Source organism: Parasteatoda tepidariorum, chromosome 10 (genome assembly GCF_982258835.1).
Source record: "Parasteatoda tepidariorum strain Cologne lab strain chromosome 10, Ptep-v5.0, whole genome shotgun sequence".
In the NCBI taxonomy this organism is placed as follows: Eukaryota; Metazoa; Arthropoda; class Arachnida; order Araneae; family Theridiidae; genus Parasteatoda; species Parasteatoda tepidariorum.
The window spans coordinates 94,416,250-94,434,438 of record NC_141764.1 but is presented as its reverse complement, the minus strand read 5'-3'; the positions used below and the strand labels follow the sequence as shown (position 1 = coordinate 94,434,438).

The window sequence follows — 18,189 nt, the reverse complement described above, 5'->3', positions numbered from 1 at the left end:
GTCTTAAAAGATGTGAATTTCTCAAGTAACCAATTCAATTAAATGCATAATTTTTAATGTTTATTTATGGAACTAAAGACATGGTTACTCAATTTCAATTTAAATGATTTGCTGCAATTCTTTGTTCACTCTTTGTTGTTCGTTATAATTTGAAAATTTCCTGGGAAGTCAATCCGACTATCTTTCATCTCGTCTTTATAACCTGAAAAGAATTCTTTGGCTTCATTTAAAATTTCTTGGCTGATTGTTGTGCTCTGCTTTGAGAACTGAAAAATAATTATGACTTACTGAAACATTTACTTATTTAAATATTTAAAACTTACACAAAATTATATCAAGCTTCACTCTGGAATCAAGTTTAATTTTATATATGTCACCAACAATGTTGAGAATCCGGAATTTCAGCAATTAAAAGTCAACCGGCATAGTGCAAAATGATCATATTTCATACTTTCAGATTAGTATAATTATAAATTATCATCGAGTTGTAGTAATTTCTAAGTAGGTGCTGAGCTGACCCAGGTTCGAATCCCAACAATGGACTGTCGACACGAATTCCACACCGCTAATCGACCACAGTGCTGACTTAAAATATCCTCAATTAGAGACGGATCATGGATTAGAGTCTCCTTGACATTAAGCTAACCATGGGAGCTTTTAGTGGTCTTCCTCTCCCTAAAACGCAAATGCGAATTCTATCAAAAAGTTCTCCGTGAAGGCGAATTTCTCCCACTTGGTCTAGGAGTGGATTGAGCTCAAAATTGAGCATTGGCAGTCTTAAACTCAAAACTCGATCGGTGATCAAATAAAAATATATGAAAAAATAAGAGCGTATTTTATTTTGCTCTATTTTATAAGACAGGCATAGTTATTTAGAAATCCTCGAGTACTATTACCGAATTAACCCAGATAAAAACACGGCAGGGATGCATGGACTGTTAGCTGTTATTAAAATTAATTAACTGACATTTAGGTGAAAAAAGAGCCAGTGCTCTGCATACTCTTGCCCGGTATTTCTTACACTGAGACATTTTTTAAGATAAAAGGTCACTGTCCGGTATTCCCATCACTGATATTATAAATTATATCCTAATCTGAAATAATAACCAAATAAGCTAGTTGAAGCAAAGTCTGGGTTTCATAAAACAGTTAATTTATTGAATAAAGAAAGGAAAAATTTTCTTTGGTCCTCGAAACAGTTACATTAAAAAAAAATACTGCGTTATTTTTTTGCAGTTCTCTTATTTCATACTTTGCCTAAAAACGCTAGGTATTGTATACAATGCCGGCACATCACACATTGCTGGTAACATATAAAACAAATGTAAAACAAAACATAATTATTTTATCTCTAAATACAAAAATATTAGTTTTTAAAAACATGGTATTGCATAAAAAGTTTTAAAAGAGTGTTTGCCATGCGAACGCTAAGCATGCATATCTTATGCTTATTATTATGCTTATTATTATGCTTATTATTCTGCTGTGCCAATGAAAAACAGCGCAAGTGCTTCACGATAGATTTATAGATAAATGGCTTTGTAAGTATTTTCTTTCGATTGCTAATGGTGCGAAAGCTAAAATCAATTCAGAAAATTTTTCCAAAAATTTATAAAGCAAACATTACTTTTGAAAAAAATTGCAATAAGATAAATAAAAATGCCAAATATATATTTTGAAATATTAAGCCACTTAACAATGTGTTTTCTATTGCACGGCAGAATAAGTCTATTAACAGAAAGCATAATAACATGGCAATTTTTATGTTTCTCTCTTAATCTGATTAATACCTTTTCTCCGTTAATTTTGCTTTTTAGAACATAGCTTATTTCTTTATTTCAATTAATAATTATTATCAAGCTTACTTAATCATCATTGGCTTCAGTAATAGTTTGACAAATTTTTACGTTTCTCCTGTTCCTACCATTTATCAATTAATTCTTATAAATAATTTCTATAATTAATTATATAATTTCTATTGAGTTTTAGTTATTTAGTGATTTTTTAATTAACACGTTTTAAAAGCATAACTATAAACAAAATAAAAACATGTGTTTAGATAACTTTAGAAACACTGTTATGGTGGATTAGTCCACGTTCAAATTTATCTTTTAATTTATCTCTCATAACTGATTAAAAAAAATTAAATATATAAGAGCGTGCCATAAACTCCCTTTATTTTTATCAAAAAGAGCTATAATCTAGCAAACATCAATGATTTTATCTTTGAAATATTGGAACATTTTAAACAAAGGCTCACTTAAGAAATGAAAAAAATCCTATTTATGAAACAGCTCTACCGAACGAACTAATTTTGAAGTTATACTTCTTATGCGACTTCCAACAAGGTTGCGTTAAACGTTTAACGCTACATTTTTAATGGCCGGGAAATCACGTGGTAGGATCCAGTTTTCCCTCATTCATTTCCATATTGCTTTGGTTCTCACTAGCATAAAAATAATAGAAATATTGTTTTTCTATAAATATTTTTTCAGTTTGTTTTGATACACATATAATTTAATATGGTAGTATTTTTCATTTTCTAATTTAGTGGATAACAATTGTAAAAAATGAGTAAAAACAATCCCACGGACAATGTGACGGATTTAAGGTTATGTCAAGGTACGTCTCTTGTCAATATCAATTGATTGTTAGGTTTTCTCTTCTGAAATTACATTATGACGCATTCACATACATTAGTAATACAAATACATTTTCCATGGCGAGATGATGAGGCAACCACAAGCACTTCCACTGGTTCAAGAGGTCGACGAGGGAAAAATGCACAATATTACCGTGATTACAGAACACGGAAACGAGCGGAGCAGGAAAAAGAGTCGTTGAATCGAACTAGTGATCCTTCTACGACTGCTGATTCTTCTACTATTAACGTCGCAGGTTGCGAAGTTTAACTTCTTCCGCGAGGAGGGACTTCACGCACTACTTTTTTATTTTACTTTATAACCGTTGTTGAACAGCCGATGCAATTTTGGGTTTACAACAACTAATTTTCAACTCCGTAGCCTTCTAATTTTGAAACCAATCCAGAAAATAAGGGAACTCCTCTATCGAGTATAATTTGACATTGTGGCGGACTACTTTTTGATGGAAATAACCCGTATTTGCCTTACATGAAGAAGAAAACCGCGAAAACGTCCCACAGTTAGCTTGATGGCAGGGGGACTTTAATCTATGATCCGCCTACTATATTTAACTTCTTCCTACTACCGCCTACTACTGATATTTAACTTCAGCACTGTGGTGTGTGCGAGTCTGGTTCGGAATTCTCATCAAGTAGCCATCGCTGGGATTCGAACTCAGTTGACCTCATTGGAAGGCAAATACTTCCCCCCCCCCCTGAATCACCACGGTTCGAAGAAACTAATAGAAATTTTGTGAATGGTTTTGTTTCATAAAAAAATTATTTCTTTTTTAAAAATATTTTATTTTATTGATCGTCAACCAGGTAAAATTTTTAAAAAGAAAAAAAATAAGCGTTTATAACCTATTTACGGTAATCTTTAGATCCACTACCAAAATGGAGGCAAACTGACCGCCCTTTTTACTCATGAAATGGAACAATTTTCCATTTCCGCCTTAAATGGAAACGGTTTAATTTGTAATAAACTCTGCATTCTTAATTTTCTATTAATTAAAAAGAACGAAGGGAATTTTTTCGCACACTTTAATAATAATCGAAGCAACCACTGTCGCTGTGTATTTTAAAGTCACCTTTAACTGGAAGCAACTCTTTGACATATGAATTTTATTAAATAGATTCTTCTACCCTTTTTTAATTATTTTGTATTAATTCAGATCAAAATAAGTGAAAAATATTATACTTAGCATTTTAATAATTTTTAGTTATACCTATATTATGTTTTTAATACTATATTTATAGGTATAGTATAAATATAATTGTAAATACAGTATAGGTAAAAGTTTATAAACATGACTTACTCACAAACAATAATTTTTCTATTTTTACTTTTTCCAATTGTTTAGATCCAATAGAGACAGTTATTCATCATCGAAATTTCTTTAATTTACAAAATCAATCTTTAATAAATTATTGAATATGAATTTTAAAAAAATCCAAAGAGCATTGCTTCGATTTTACATTTTATCATAAATATAATTCTGATAAACTAACTTATTTTTTCAGTAACTATTAGTCTGTTTTTCTATAATTAAAAAATATCAAATTGTTGCTTGTAATGAAAGCGTCAGAAAAAAAATATATAAAAGGGTCATTGGTGGTGTTTCATCTGCGTCAAAGGGTTAGAGGACGCAAAGGATTATCGTTAAAAAAAAAAATTCGTGACAAATTATATTGTTCTTCATTGGTAATTTAAAATTTAAACTATAGAAAAAGGTCAGTTCAGACGAACCATGAAGTTTCGAATGTTTTAAAATTTTTTATTCAAAATATCAAAATGCAAACAATTCATGCAGGAAGATTTTCCTACAGCATAATCCTGAGTAATTCCACGATAATTTCCTTGCATTTTATTTTTTTGAAAAACAATTCAACATTTGAAACTGCATCGTTTACTCTTGGTGTGTCTAAGCTTTTTTTTATACTTTAAATTTTAAATTATTAAAATGAGTAATATAAAGTATTTCTCCTGCTCTACATCTTTTCATCTCAAATTCTATTTCACCCTCTAAACTAATTTAAAATTTAAATTATTGAAAAAGAGGGTTCTGGCAAACTTAAAGACATGTAAAATAGGACATGAAGTTTCAATTGCAGAGAAAAAAATTCAAAATATTAAAATGCAAGCAAATTATTGGAAGAGAACTTCTCCAATCCTTAATTATTTTCTCATAATTTATATTCATTTGGATATTTAAAAATTTCTTTTTCAATATTTGAAACTTCATGGCTTACACCAGGCTTATCGGAACTCATTTTTTCTATTCACTAAATTTTAAATTAGCTATCGAGGTGAAAGAAAATTTGTATCGTAAAGTTTCTCTCGCGGTATGGCATCCTCTATAATCACGATTTTTTTTTTATAACAAAAAAATTATTTTATAACTTTATGACATTATTAATAAAGATAGAAAACCAATTGTGAAAATTTTGTTTGCATGTAAGGAAAAAAATCTTAAAATTCAAGGGGTTGTTTTTTTTCGCGGGTAAGTAAAAAACCCTCTTTAAAAATAGCATAAAAATTTATATATCAAATAATTCCTTCGTCTCTTTTTTATCCAGTTTCTATAGAGTGCAAGTCAACGTTGAATACATAAAATTAAAATGTAGAAAAGTTTTTGAATTTACCACGACAGCTACTGCTTCAAGGTTTTTAATCTTGTCTTCTGAAAGTGCCATTCCTCTCAGAGCTTTCTCTATCTGTGATCCGAATTCAAGTTGTTTTTCTTGCAGATCCAGATTCATATCTTTAAAGAAAGCCATCACTTTTCCTTTATATTCGTCATCACCATCGTGTTCTGAGGAACTATCACCGTTCAAAAATCTTTCAATCATCAATAGTAGTTTAGTTCTTCTTTCTGTACTGGAGTTTGGCAAAACCTCATTCATTATCTTGATAGATATTAGAGAGGAAAATTATAAAAGTAAGCAATTTTTAACAACTGTGACGCAGTTATTATACAAGGTATTTAGTAACAACTGCCCTTAATATATAATTTATGAATATTTTTTAATGAAATAAGGTAACTAAAAAGTAAGCACGTTAACTAGTTAAATCTCATTCAACATCCTTAGAGATTTAAAAGAAGAAAATGCTAAAAGCAGAATCTAAAATATTTGGTAATAACCGCTAGTAATAACCGCTCTTACTACATCTCAGAGAATAAAAGGAAAGTAAGAACTTTTTTGCATGCGTGCTACAGGTACGATGGAAGGTAATAAGTAATAACCACCCTTGCTATGTGTTTTTTCAGGTGGGTGAAAATGATAATGATAGTTATCTCTTTTGTATCATCGAACAACTAGGCAAATTTTCGTTTTGCGATGGAGCTAAGTTGACTGCTAACAGAGCTTAAAACTAAGACATAAATATTTTCCTCATAAAAGCCTCTTCTTTGATCTGAATATAAATAAAAACTGGTTCTGAAACGTGCGAAAAAGTTTTACCTTCTTCATAAATACACAAAGCAAAGCTTATTATGTAATAGAACCGGCTGTACCTTTTTCCGTGTTACGGAGACCACCTTACTTATGAGGCCTGTTATGAGGCAAACATTTAAAAATTAAACAGTTAAGAGGCTCCAAACCATTCGCGTTGTGTATTGTAAATAAATTGTTGCTCCTGTCAATATTCTAACTAACATACTGTATAGATAACAAAGATAAACGATCGCATCGGTATTATAATCAGTACTGCAAATAGAATGAAGTATTTAATGCAAAGCCTTGAACATTAGTTCAATTTTTGTCTCGACAGTAAATTGAATGTATGAAGTGGCTCGACACTGAAACGCAAACATTATTCAGTGAATTAACACTGAACCAAAAAACTCAAACTCATAATTCTTGATGAGTTCATCGCAGCTCTACCAAAAACTCCCCTTCTTTCTTTATAGACTCTTCCTTAATAACCAAACAATATATCTAATAAAATATAAAATATCGATAACAATACAGAATTTGGAATAATTTTACCTTATCTAAAAATTCCCGTTGTCTCACTTTTCTTTCAGATTCGACCGATGTCAACTGATCCAGTATGTCGTTGAAAGCGTTTTTCATTTTTTTCCCGTTTTCTGTTTCTGCCAGCTTGATCATCCTATAAATTATAACTTCATTATGAGAAGAATTTATAAAAGGTATTACAGAAATAAATATGGCACTGTCATAATAGTCATTAATACTAGAAATACAGAAATATCTATATTGCCCAAAAGCAGTCAAAATGACAGTACTGTGAAAGAATAACTAGTGTATAAAGAAATTTGTTTAAAATTAATTTTTAATATTTTTGATATTATTTCCAGTTACATAACAAGATATTAGTAAATATTAACAATTAAATTATATGTTGTACAAAAGTCACAAAATTCTAAGAAATTGCGTCATAATTGTTTTTCTAATTGAAATTAAAAAGCAGTGAAAATTACTTCCTTTGGCAATCTAGTGTTAAGTTATTTTCTAGTTAAAATAATCTCTGTGCATTTGATTCACCACTAGTGTTTCTTAAAAATGTTTCCGAAAATCGAAAAAAAATAAATAAATAAATACTGACAACTTAAAAATCAATTGAAAAAAAATGGAGGTAGTTTGAAATGTTTAGGTTGTTGCGTTCTATATTATGGTTAAATTTTAGGAACAGCTAAAAAGGTCGTCAACAGCTGACACTGATTATAATGCAAAGCTGTTCTCTGTGACGTATCAGACAATTCCAATTGAAATATTTGCACAGGCGCTTGTTAATTTTTCCCCCAAACGCTGTTATTGCTAATGGTGTTGGCATTTCTTTTATAGTTTTTCCCGGTAAACAGAGCCATGTGTTGAAAAATTTCTTAACTAAACTGAAACTTTGCTGGAATAAATTAACCTGTAATTTTAAGCAATGAATAAAATATGAAAATTTTGAATAAAAAAGATAAATTTTAGGAAGCTACAGTTTTTGAACATACCAAAAAGGGGAAATAATTTTACTTTTTGTGAAGGACAAAACGAAAAAAAGTCTGCAAAAAATGTGAAAGAAACACTTCGGTAGTGATAAAAGTTTAGTATGAAAATAATGCACCCCATAGTTATCATTTTTGAACAGAAAAAACGAAAAATTGTTTTTTGTTTTCTGGTCTATCTGAAAAGCGATGTTAGTAGGATTTTCTCCATTTTGTTATTTTTCTCCTTTTAATTTTACATAGGTTTATGCCAGAGAAATGTTGAAATTTTGACAGGCGGCAAAGTTTTAAAGTTTCCAAGTCGTTTCTAATCCCCTGATCTTAATGATTCAAAGTCAATCTCGGCCAAAGGATCCCCGTGTATTAAATGGTGACTGCAGCACGTTAAATCTGCCGGGGTCACAAAGTTCCCATAACAAATCAATACACCTGGGGGTAATGATCTAGGAGCTCCCTTGTCTTCTGGATTGGGTTTCAAATTACAAGGCTACGAAGTTGAGCATTGGTAGTCGTAAACTCAAAATTTGGGTCAGCTGTTAAATGATGGTTATAAAATAGGATACTAACGTTTAAGTTGGTTATAGTCATGGTATCTCTGTTATAAAAACATACTTCTTAATTTGAAGAAGTTGAAGACACTGTAAGATAATATACTCTTAAAGGTCTTCTACCTTCTAAAGAAAGACTTTCAAGATATAGATATATATATATATGTATATATATATATATATATATATATATATATATATATATATATATATATATATATATATATATATGTATATATATATATATATATATATATATATATATATATATATATATATATATATATATATATATATATATATATATATATATATATATATATATATATATATATATATAAACGCCCGGTGGCTGAGCGGTAGCGCTTCGCGCTGTCGTGCCACAGGTCCTTGGTTCGATCCTTGGGCCGGGCAAGGCCGACTCAGCCTTTCATCCCTTCAGTGGGTCGATAAAATGAGTACCAAGCATGCTTGGGAACTAACACTGGGGGTTCCGCGTTCGGCTGACCACCTGACCGGAACATATGCTCCTGCACCCCAGAGCCCAAGGTCAAGAAAACTGAGATGGGCACAGTCGGCCTTGGCCCTCTTAATGGGCTGTCGCGCCACTGAGTTAGTTAGTTTAGTTATATATATATATATATATATATATATATATATATATATATATATATATATATATATATATATATATATATATATATATATATATATATATATATATATATATATATATATATATATATATATGATAAGTGATATGTATGCACATATATACAGGGGATAAACAAAATAATGGACACTTCTATATTAACAGATTTTTGCATATTTTTCCAGAAATAATAAGAAAATCCTATTATAACTGTTAGAAGTTGTAGATTGTGCAACTTCTCGTATATATCAATGAAGTTAAAAGCTTATAGAAGTTTGAGGGACTAACAATAAATTACGAACGGAAAATAATGTTTTTGAACAACCTATGACAAAAAATGTAAAAAAAGACTTGTGGCTGTGATTTTGGTTAATAAATGCAATCATTACACAAAATTTCTTAAACCTAGCTTAAATATTTCTGGAGATATGGACATTTATTAAAAACTAATTTTTTGCTACAACTTTAAAAATAATCAATAAAATCAAACAAAATTTTTAGAGCAATTTTGAATTAATTATAAAATTAAAATTTTTGCTTTAAAGTTTGAAAACAATTCGTTTAAAACTGTGCAATATATAAGTATTTAAAATAATTCTCTTATGCTACACATGCGAGAAAAAAATTCTATTTTTTTCATAATTTTGAAGTGAATCGTATATATACTGTAATCAATTACTGATGAAGAAGTGAAGAAAACTTAGTGAATGAAGAGCATGAAAGAAACGAAAACTTAATGAATGAAGAACATGAAAGAAATGAAAACTTAGTGAATGAAGAACATGAAAGAAATGAAGAAAGTTTAGTATCTAATGAAGAAGATTTTGATTTCATTGGTATGCATGAGAAATCGCATGATCTAAAGACTTCTGGAGTTATAAAATGTTTGTCTTACTATTTCTGGAGAATTATGAAAAAAATATATTAGTGTACAGTCCGCAAAAAAAAAAAAAGATATCACCCAGAATAACTTTCGTTCTAATGACCCGATTTTCACGAACTAAGTGTCAATCTTAATGGTTTCTGGGGGTGACCTCAAATATGCTAATTAATTAGTGCTAACTATTAATTAAGTTACGAAATCAGACACAAAAACGTACTTTCTCTGAATAAACATATATTTTTTTTTGCATATTTGGAATCTAGACACTTGAATTAGGGGGGGTAGACAAAATTTTAAAACAAATGGGTCGTAAATTGGGTTGCAATAAAGGTTTATATATTTGGCGATAGTCCAGAAAACCGCCAAAAAAGTCGCCTGCGCAAATAAATATTTTAAGATAACCCATTGACTGATTCAAAAGAGAAACGCTTAATTTTACTAGGTTGCTAGGCAACCAATTTCTGACTGTAAAAAAGTTGAAATAATGTTTTGTGATTGCTCTGAGAGGTTTAATTAATAGGTTAAAACATCTCGAAGTTTCTAGGCAATAAACAATTTTTAAGTCCAAAAAGCAAAACAAAAAACAAAAAAAAATTTTTATTCTCCTTTGAAAAGAAAATTTGAATCGATTTATAAGTTTTTAGAATTTAAATACATGAACTTTTTATCTGATATTATTTAGATTATGCTATTTTTGCTATGTTTATTCGAGGACTTCATACTAAAATCAAATTAACATAACTTATACAAAATTTTAGCTATATACAAAATTAGCTATATACAAAATTTTAGGGATAATGATTTTTACAGCTTTAATCGAGTCTTCTAGGCATGAAAGTTTGAAGAAAAAAAAAGTGCTTGAAAAATAAAATGTAGATTGTATAGTAATTCTAATGCACATTCACAAGGTTTTCTATAATTTACGATATTTCTTTTTTCTATAACTCAATGAATTGCTGAATGTTTAGTGACATTTTAAAAACATTGAAATATTTTATGTTTAAGAATAAGATATTGAAATAATATGTTGCATATTGTATGATTCATTGTTTAAAAAATCGCTTCATTCTACTAGATATTTAGGTTACATCGTTTTCTTTGGATAAAGATGATAAGCATTAAGATAAGCATTCAACATTTATTGCAAATAGCATCCACATGTTTCGATACATTCTGAAACTTACGTTCGCAAATTCACCATAAAATGTCGCACAGCATATTCTTCAATTACGATAAGTTACATTTACCACCAAATACTGCTACTATGATTATTTTTGTTTTCTTATATATATATATATATATATATATATATATATATATATATATATATATATATATATATCTGATATGATACTCTATTTTTAAACAGAGCTCGTAAGGCCCTTAAGATACTGAAATGGGGGCACGAATTTTTTTCCTAATGCCCGCCTGTGTTAAATCCGTCAATTCAGGCATCTACAGGGCGACAGATATCTGTGTGGCCTAAGGATTCCTAACGAGCATCAAACATTCTCAAAATTAAGTGTTCATTCACTGGAAAATTTAGTGTTTATTCAATTTAAGAACTGTTCCTTCACTTGATTATCTTACTACTTATTATTTAAACCACCTAAAGCTTAAAACAATATTATGTAAGTTATCTAAAATTTTTTTACATAATTTGCATTTAATAACAAATATGTCGACATACATTTAATAACAAATACGTCATTTAGCTGAAATTACAAATTTTGAAATTTTTATGATTTTTTTTTAAAGACAAGCTAAGCTTAAGTATTCTATCACTGGTTAGTTTACCCTATAAGATTTTGAGAAATTTGCGATGTTGTGAGAGATGCTTAAAAATGTTGACTACGTATTTTTATTAATATTTATAAAATATATATTCGAGAAATTTATGAATATTTTATTCCAAATTTATTCATTCGTATGTATATTATTGAAATTTTATCAGTTATTGAGAAAAAAAAACTAAAAAATAAAAAATAATCACATTAAAGAAGCACAATCTGTTGTATAATCATATTCTATCAGAAGCATGCTTTTATAAAACTCCACATTCTTTGAATAAAATGTATTTTATTGAATAAAATGTTTTTTCAAATTTCTTTACTAAATTGCAAATAGAATTTTAGACCACTAAAAAAGAAACATCGTATTTTATAGCTTAAAAAATAAAAATGAAAAGATAAGCAAACGATTATTAGCGAAAAAAATATGAATGAAATTTTATGCTAAGCGCGCGAAGTCAATTTCCTCGCAAGTTTATCACATTTTAATATTAATCGCCTCATTTAATCATTTCTTCATTGTCGCCAAATTATTTTTTTAAAAATAATTAATTTTAATTTTTCTCAGCTTCTAATAAATAAAAACAGTTGAAACTTTAGATTTTTCAATTGAAAAATATGTAGATTAATATGGTATAAAAAAATTCATACCTTATAATTCAAAAATTTTTCATCCCTAATTTAATTAAATAATAAAAAATAATTAACAATTATTAAAAATTATATTTTTCGTGAAATTATCTTTGGGTAAATGAGTTTTATGACTGGGTGAAATTTTCTTTGAATTGCTTTATTAGTTTTTAAAATATGACTAAAAACGTAAAAAGTGAAATTAACATTAAGGGGTACGAACTTTGGATCGCTCTCCTGACCAAACTATGGGGACCATACTTCCCAGATTGCGGCTACCCCCTATATTTTGAAGGTTAAGAATCCAAATATGTAAGAAAAAATATATGTTTATTCAGAGAAAGTACGTTTTTGTGTCTGATTTCGTAACTTAATTAATAGTTAGCACTAATTAATTAGCATATTTGAGGTCACCCCCAAGAACCATTAAGATTAACACTTAGTTCGTGAAAATCCGATCATTAGAACGAAAGTTATTCAGGGTGATATCTTTTTTTTTTTGCGGACTGTACATATATAAAAGCATATATATATATATATATATATATATCCACAATCCGTTGCAGTTGCTATCGATTACTAAATCGATGTCCTCCTCTGATCTCTATATTTTAAAATTGAAACAGAACTGGCACATGCATAAATGCGAAGAAGGTTTCGGGTATGAGATTAAGCATCATGTAATTTTTTTTCTAATAGATCAAAACCTAGTGTTCTACGGTTGAAATATGAAAAGTTTTCGATGAAAATTGCATGTCTTCGTCAATTAGTGGTTTTTTTTCGCATGCGCAAAGTTCATTATTACTTGTAAAGTTTGTTTTGTAAGGTTATATAAACTTTAAATAAAACAACTGCATTAAAAAAAATTAAGAATTTTTTTAAACCCATGAAAGCCTCATAAAGAGCAAATATTTTTAACTTACAGGTCAGTAAGGATTTGTTCATTCTCTTCTTTGGGTACTGGAACCTTTCTTAGCACTTCTAAGAATCTACGGATGTTTATCTGAGTGATTTTATCTGAATCTACAAAGTTTCAAATTTTATCAGTACGTTTTATTTAGGATGTTCTATAAAGAGGAATGAAAAGAGAGTATGAATTTTTTAATAAGCTGAAAGAACAAAACAAACATAAGCTGAGCATTGGAACAACAAAAGTATGTTTTCATGTCTCTAATATGATTTTTAACGTATGTCATCATTTTCTTATTTCTGTAGATTTAAAGGAACATAGTTGTATACGACTTTTATTAGAGAGAATAAGAAGATTCGTATTAATATCTAAATTTTAATGTTTGTGTATTTACGCCTCGAGCAGTTATAATAAAACAACCTTAGTTTTTGCAGAGCTTGCTCAAAGGCCTGGTTTCTTAGGACTGGTCGGCGTTACAAAACGTCAGCTTGAATCGAGCGCTAACCCCTGATTGGTCAATTTGCGAGTTAGACATCATACGCCATCGAACGCTCAGCTTGAACGACGACGGAAGTCCGAATCAACTGCAGTTGGATTGCAACGCAACGTTAACGACAGAAGCAATGACGGACAGCATCCAACAGAGCATTGAAATCAGCCAAGATTCTTATTTTAACATTAAACATAGCTTCTTCATTTAACATAGCTATAATGTGTTTTTTCTTGGACAAAGTCGTTATTTGATCTCTGAAGCACTGGTCGACAGTAACAAAATCAATACAAATTCAAAATAAATATTTGTCTACGTTATTAACGCATGCGCAATGCGAGATAAGTCTGCGTTGGACCGACTGCTCACACTGAGCTAACAAAACAGTATTTTGTTGACGTCAGCGGTACGTCAACTTCCCGCTGACGCCCAGAGAAGGCGCTTGTCCTAAGAAACTAGGCCCAGAACGTATGTTTGTTAGCGTGCAGGATTCTATGTGAGAATACAAAATCTCTCTACTTCATATGACCACAGAACCTCCGAAATACTGCCTTGAATACTGTTTAATAAGCCTATGTTATGCATCCGATTCTCTATTTTTTTAAGTACTCTGAATACAAAAAGACATTAAATAGTACAATCAACATTTATTTAACTTCTTCCGAAGACAAAATGTTTTTAAATGAGTGTGTTAGATGTCTTTGCCTTTAGTTGGATAAATACATTTAAAAATACTTATTCTTTTTTTTTCATTATAAAAAACATTCATAAATTGTGTATGCTTAGGTCAATGTATGAAATCTCCTGTATTTTATAGAATGTCTAGTCATTGTATAAAAATATCGAAAATTGACCGACAAAATTTTAAATCTTTCGTGCATTGCCTAGACATTCTGTAAAATATTTATTAAGAAATACAATGAGGGGAAATAGGTTATGGGATACCTCTTAATGTAGTGTCGGACCTCCTCTATCTCTACGAAGAGCAATAACTTGACATGGCATGGACTCAACAAGTAGTTATAAGTCTCTCGTAGGAATATTTCTAGGAATCTCAATAGATGTCCGTAATTGTGAAAGCGATGTGGGTACAGGATTTTGTGAACGAACTGACTTCTCAATTATATCCCATTAATATTCGATTTGATTCATGGCGACCGATCTGCGCAGCCTTATCATTCACTAGAATTGTCCAGAATGCTCTTCAAACTAGTCGTTAAAAGTTAAGACCCAGTAACACGGTGCATTGTTATCTATAAAAATTCCAGCGTTGTTTAGGTAGATGAAGTCCTGCAAGTGACCTTTAAGTAGCTGAAAATAACCATTTCCAGTTAACGATCGATGCAATCGGACCATAAGAGCCGCACTGGCTCAGGCGATAGAGCGTTCTCCTTCCAATGAGGTGAACAGACTTGCACCGACAGCAGTGCTGACGTGAAATATCCTCAGTGGTAGACAGTACATGCGTTGGAGTTCCCTTGCCCTCAGGCTAACCGTGGGAGATTTTCGTGGTCTTCTTCTCCATGTAACGCAACTGCAGGTTCGTTCCATCAAAAAGTCATCCAAGAAGGCGAATTTCGCCCAATACTTGATCCAAGAGTTCCCTTGTCTTCTGGATTGGGTTCAAAACCACAATGCTACGAAGTTGAATATTAGTGCTCGTATACCCAGAAAATTGGATCGGCTGTTCAACGACAGTTATAATTGGACCATAAAACCCCGTCCATAGCTTGAAAAATCAGCCCACACCGCTATAGAGCCACAACCAGATTGCACAGTACCTTGTTGGCAAGTCCATGGCTTCGTGGGGTCTTTGGCACACTTGAACTCTCCCATCCGCCCTGAACAGCTGAAATCGGGACTCACCTGACCAAGCTACATTTTTCCTGTCGTCCAACTAATATGGTCACAAACCCGGGAGAGGAGCTGGATGTGATGTCATATAATGGCACTCGAGTCTGCTGCTATATCCCATTGCTGACAAATTTCGCCACACTGTCCCAATGGACACGTCCATTTCATATGCCGTATGGATGCTTGCAGCTACTTCACGCAATTTTACTTGTCTGTTAACACTGACGGTTCTACCCTCACGTCGGCGGTCTCGATCATTAAGTGCCACTGTATAGGTATAGGTAGGCCACTGCATTGTTTTTTGTGTAAGGTTATACCTGAAATGAGATATTCTCGGCACACTCTCAACACTGTAGATCTAGGAACGCTAAATTCCTTTAAATTTTCGAAGTGGAATGTCCCATACGTCTAGCTGCAACTAACCTTTCACATTGAGAGTCTGTTAATCTTGTGGTCAAGATTACATTCCCAGGTGAATAACCAGATGAACACAAATACAAATCCTGCCAGTACACCACTCATGTATACATTTTTACTCGGTACTACTGCCATATGTATATTTGCATATTCTATCCCAAGAATTTTACCGCCGCAGTGTATGAAGATATTCTAAACAATGACTGAGCAAAATATAAAATAATTTTCACATTTTATTGTTTGCCTAAAGAGAGTTTGTCATTCCATAGAATGCCTGTACATTTCATACACTGACTAGGAAAAATATATACAAGTTCTTATGCTTCGTACTTAACCTGCATTCTATACAATGTTAAGCATTCCGTAACATGCAATGTAAGTTTATGAAGAAAAAAAAATTGCTTACCTTCTATCGATGCTGCAGCTAAGCCTAACACTAGCATGAATACGAAACCCTTCATGTCTATAAAATATTTTAAATATTGTGTAATTTAGATAACAAAACCAGCCAAATTTATTGAAAGGCACAAGACAAAAATCAAAGAATTTTTTTTTTTAATTTTTATGCTAAGTTAATAAATTACTTTTTTAATTTTAAATTTCCAACAGATTTAACACTCAATAATATAAATCGAAAATTCTAAATATTAATTTAATTTAAAATATATTACCGATTGTTTTCCTGCGAGAAATCCCCGATAGCTTCTGAATTAAGGATATTACGGAGATAATTTTAAATTAATGTGACAAATTATGATAAACCAAAGGAAAATAGGTTTTTTTATGTTTTAATTTTTTAGCTATTACTTTTTCGTTCTTTTTATAGAATTTTTCCCTCCAAATTTTTAACTTTCTTCCAAACTCATCATTTAAGAATTCGCGGAAAAATTAAATATTTTCATGTAAATTTCGAGAAAAAAAGAGAACATAGTGCTTATAGAAAATAGAACGGTTTGTTATTTTAAGAACGAAGCAATGAAAAAGGAGCTAAGGAAACAGCAAGATGGAAATCAAAAATTATAAACTTAAAGAGCGATTTTGACTTAAAACAAAATTTGTTCGTTTACTTGTCTTGTCGCAGAAATAATACAGGTTAGAGAGGGACATAAAATTAGAAATAAGCATACCCTAATGACTATGCACGAAGAAAAATATTATGCGTAAAAAAATAAAAGAATGCACATCACCTTTAGTTCAATTTTATCTGTAAAAATAATTTTGAGAGTGAGAATTCATGACAATATATTTTACCTACCGGTAAATTTTCCTCTTAAGCTAGCACGAAGGTCGAAAGGATTTCTATTCTATTATTTCATCAACTGCTGATCAATGTTGCTTCATCGTCTGTCTTAAAAGCCTTTGTTTTTTGAACTTCTAAAATCCCGCATTCACGACTTCATTGGGAGCTTTTGCAAATATTCTTTAAGATAAGGGTCTAATTGCTTCCACTTGCTATCCGAAAAACATCAAAGATTTGGTAAAAGGAAAAAAATTGATTTCTACAATCCTATATTTTTATGTTTAACGGCCAAAACATATTTTTTTGCATAACTGAATTTTGATATCATTCTTCCATCTCATTATTTAAATCGGAATATTAATAATTCGGCTTGCATTAGCATCGTAATAAATTCAGTGTCGTAAGTTCTATTTGAAGCAGAACAATGAAATTAGGCTTCTATTATCATTGTTATTTTAATTTTCATTATCACTCGTAGAATTCATTAAGCTCCTCGTTTATTATTGGAAATAAAATAATTAAAATCGTCTTCCATTATCATTATTAGATTGCTTTTTCACGAAATTATCACGGGAGTGTTAAGCTATTACAACGTTTATCGCAGAAGATGATTAACATTTGGCTTTCATTTGAATTGCTAAATAAATTCAGCATCACTAGTTGAATTCAGGAAGCCATATTATTGAAAACATAATAATTAAAACCGTCTTCCATTATCATTATTAAATTGCTTTTTCACGAGATTGTCACAGTAGTATTCTTAACCTATTACATCGCTTATAATAGAAGACAATCTATAAAATTTGGCTTACACATGTATAATTAAATAAATACAGTGTCACGAGTTGAATTCATAAAGATTCTTCTTTATTATCGGACGCATAATAATTAAAACCGTCTTCCATCATCCTTATTTGATTGATTTTTCGAGAGATTGTCACAGTAGTATTCTTAACCTATTACGTCGCTTATAGTGGAAGACAATCAATAAAATTTGACTAACATATGTATAGTTAAATAAATGCAGTGTCACGAGTTGAATTAATAAAGATTCTTGTTTACTATCGAAAACATAATAATTAAAACCATCTTCCATCATCCTTATTAGATTGATTTTTCGCGAGACTGTCACAGTAGTATTCTTAACCTATTACATCGCTTATAGTGGAAGAC

At 30.6% G+C, this 18,189-nt stretch overlaps 1 protein-coding gene across 4 annotated transcripts; it reads right to left on the bottom strand.

Moving 5' to 3' along the window:
* Window positions 1-38: 38 nt before the first annotated feature.
* LOC107438347 (uncharacterized) lies at window positions 39-17,093 on the bottom strand. 4 transcript variants are annotated; one of them, XM_087153376.1, is made up of 6 exons: window positions 16,964-17,093; window positions 16,183-16,239; window positions 13,029-13,128; window positions 6,635-6,758; window positions 5,288-5,551; window positions 39-266 (listed from the first exon to the last, which is right to left on the bottom strand). In XM_087153376.1, the coding sequence occupies exons 2-6, from the start codon at window positions 16,235-16,237 to the stop codon at window positions 126-128; spliced, it is 684 nt and encodes a 227-aa protein (XP_087009502.1). In that variant the 5' UTR covers window positions 16,238-16,239; window positions 16,964-17,093; the 3' UTR covers window positions 39-125. The 4 variants fall into 4 exon arrangements, with proteins under 4 accessions (XP_087009502.1, XP_087009504.1, XP_087009503.1 ...); XM_087153378.1 differs by having other exon boundaries at window positions 17,032-17,091; XM_087153377.1 differs by having other exon boundaries at window positions 16,904-16,978.
* Between the last annotated feature and the right edge of the window lie 1,096 nt (window positions 17,094-18,189).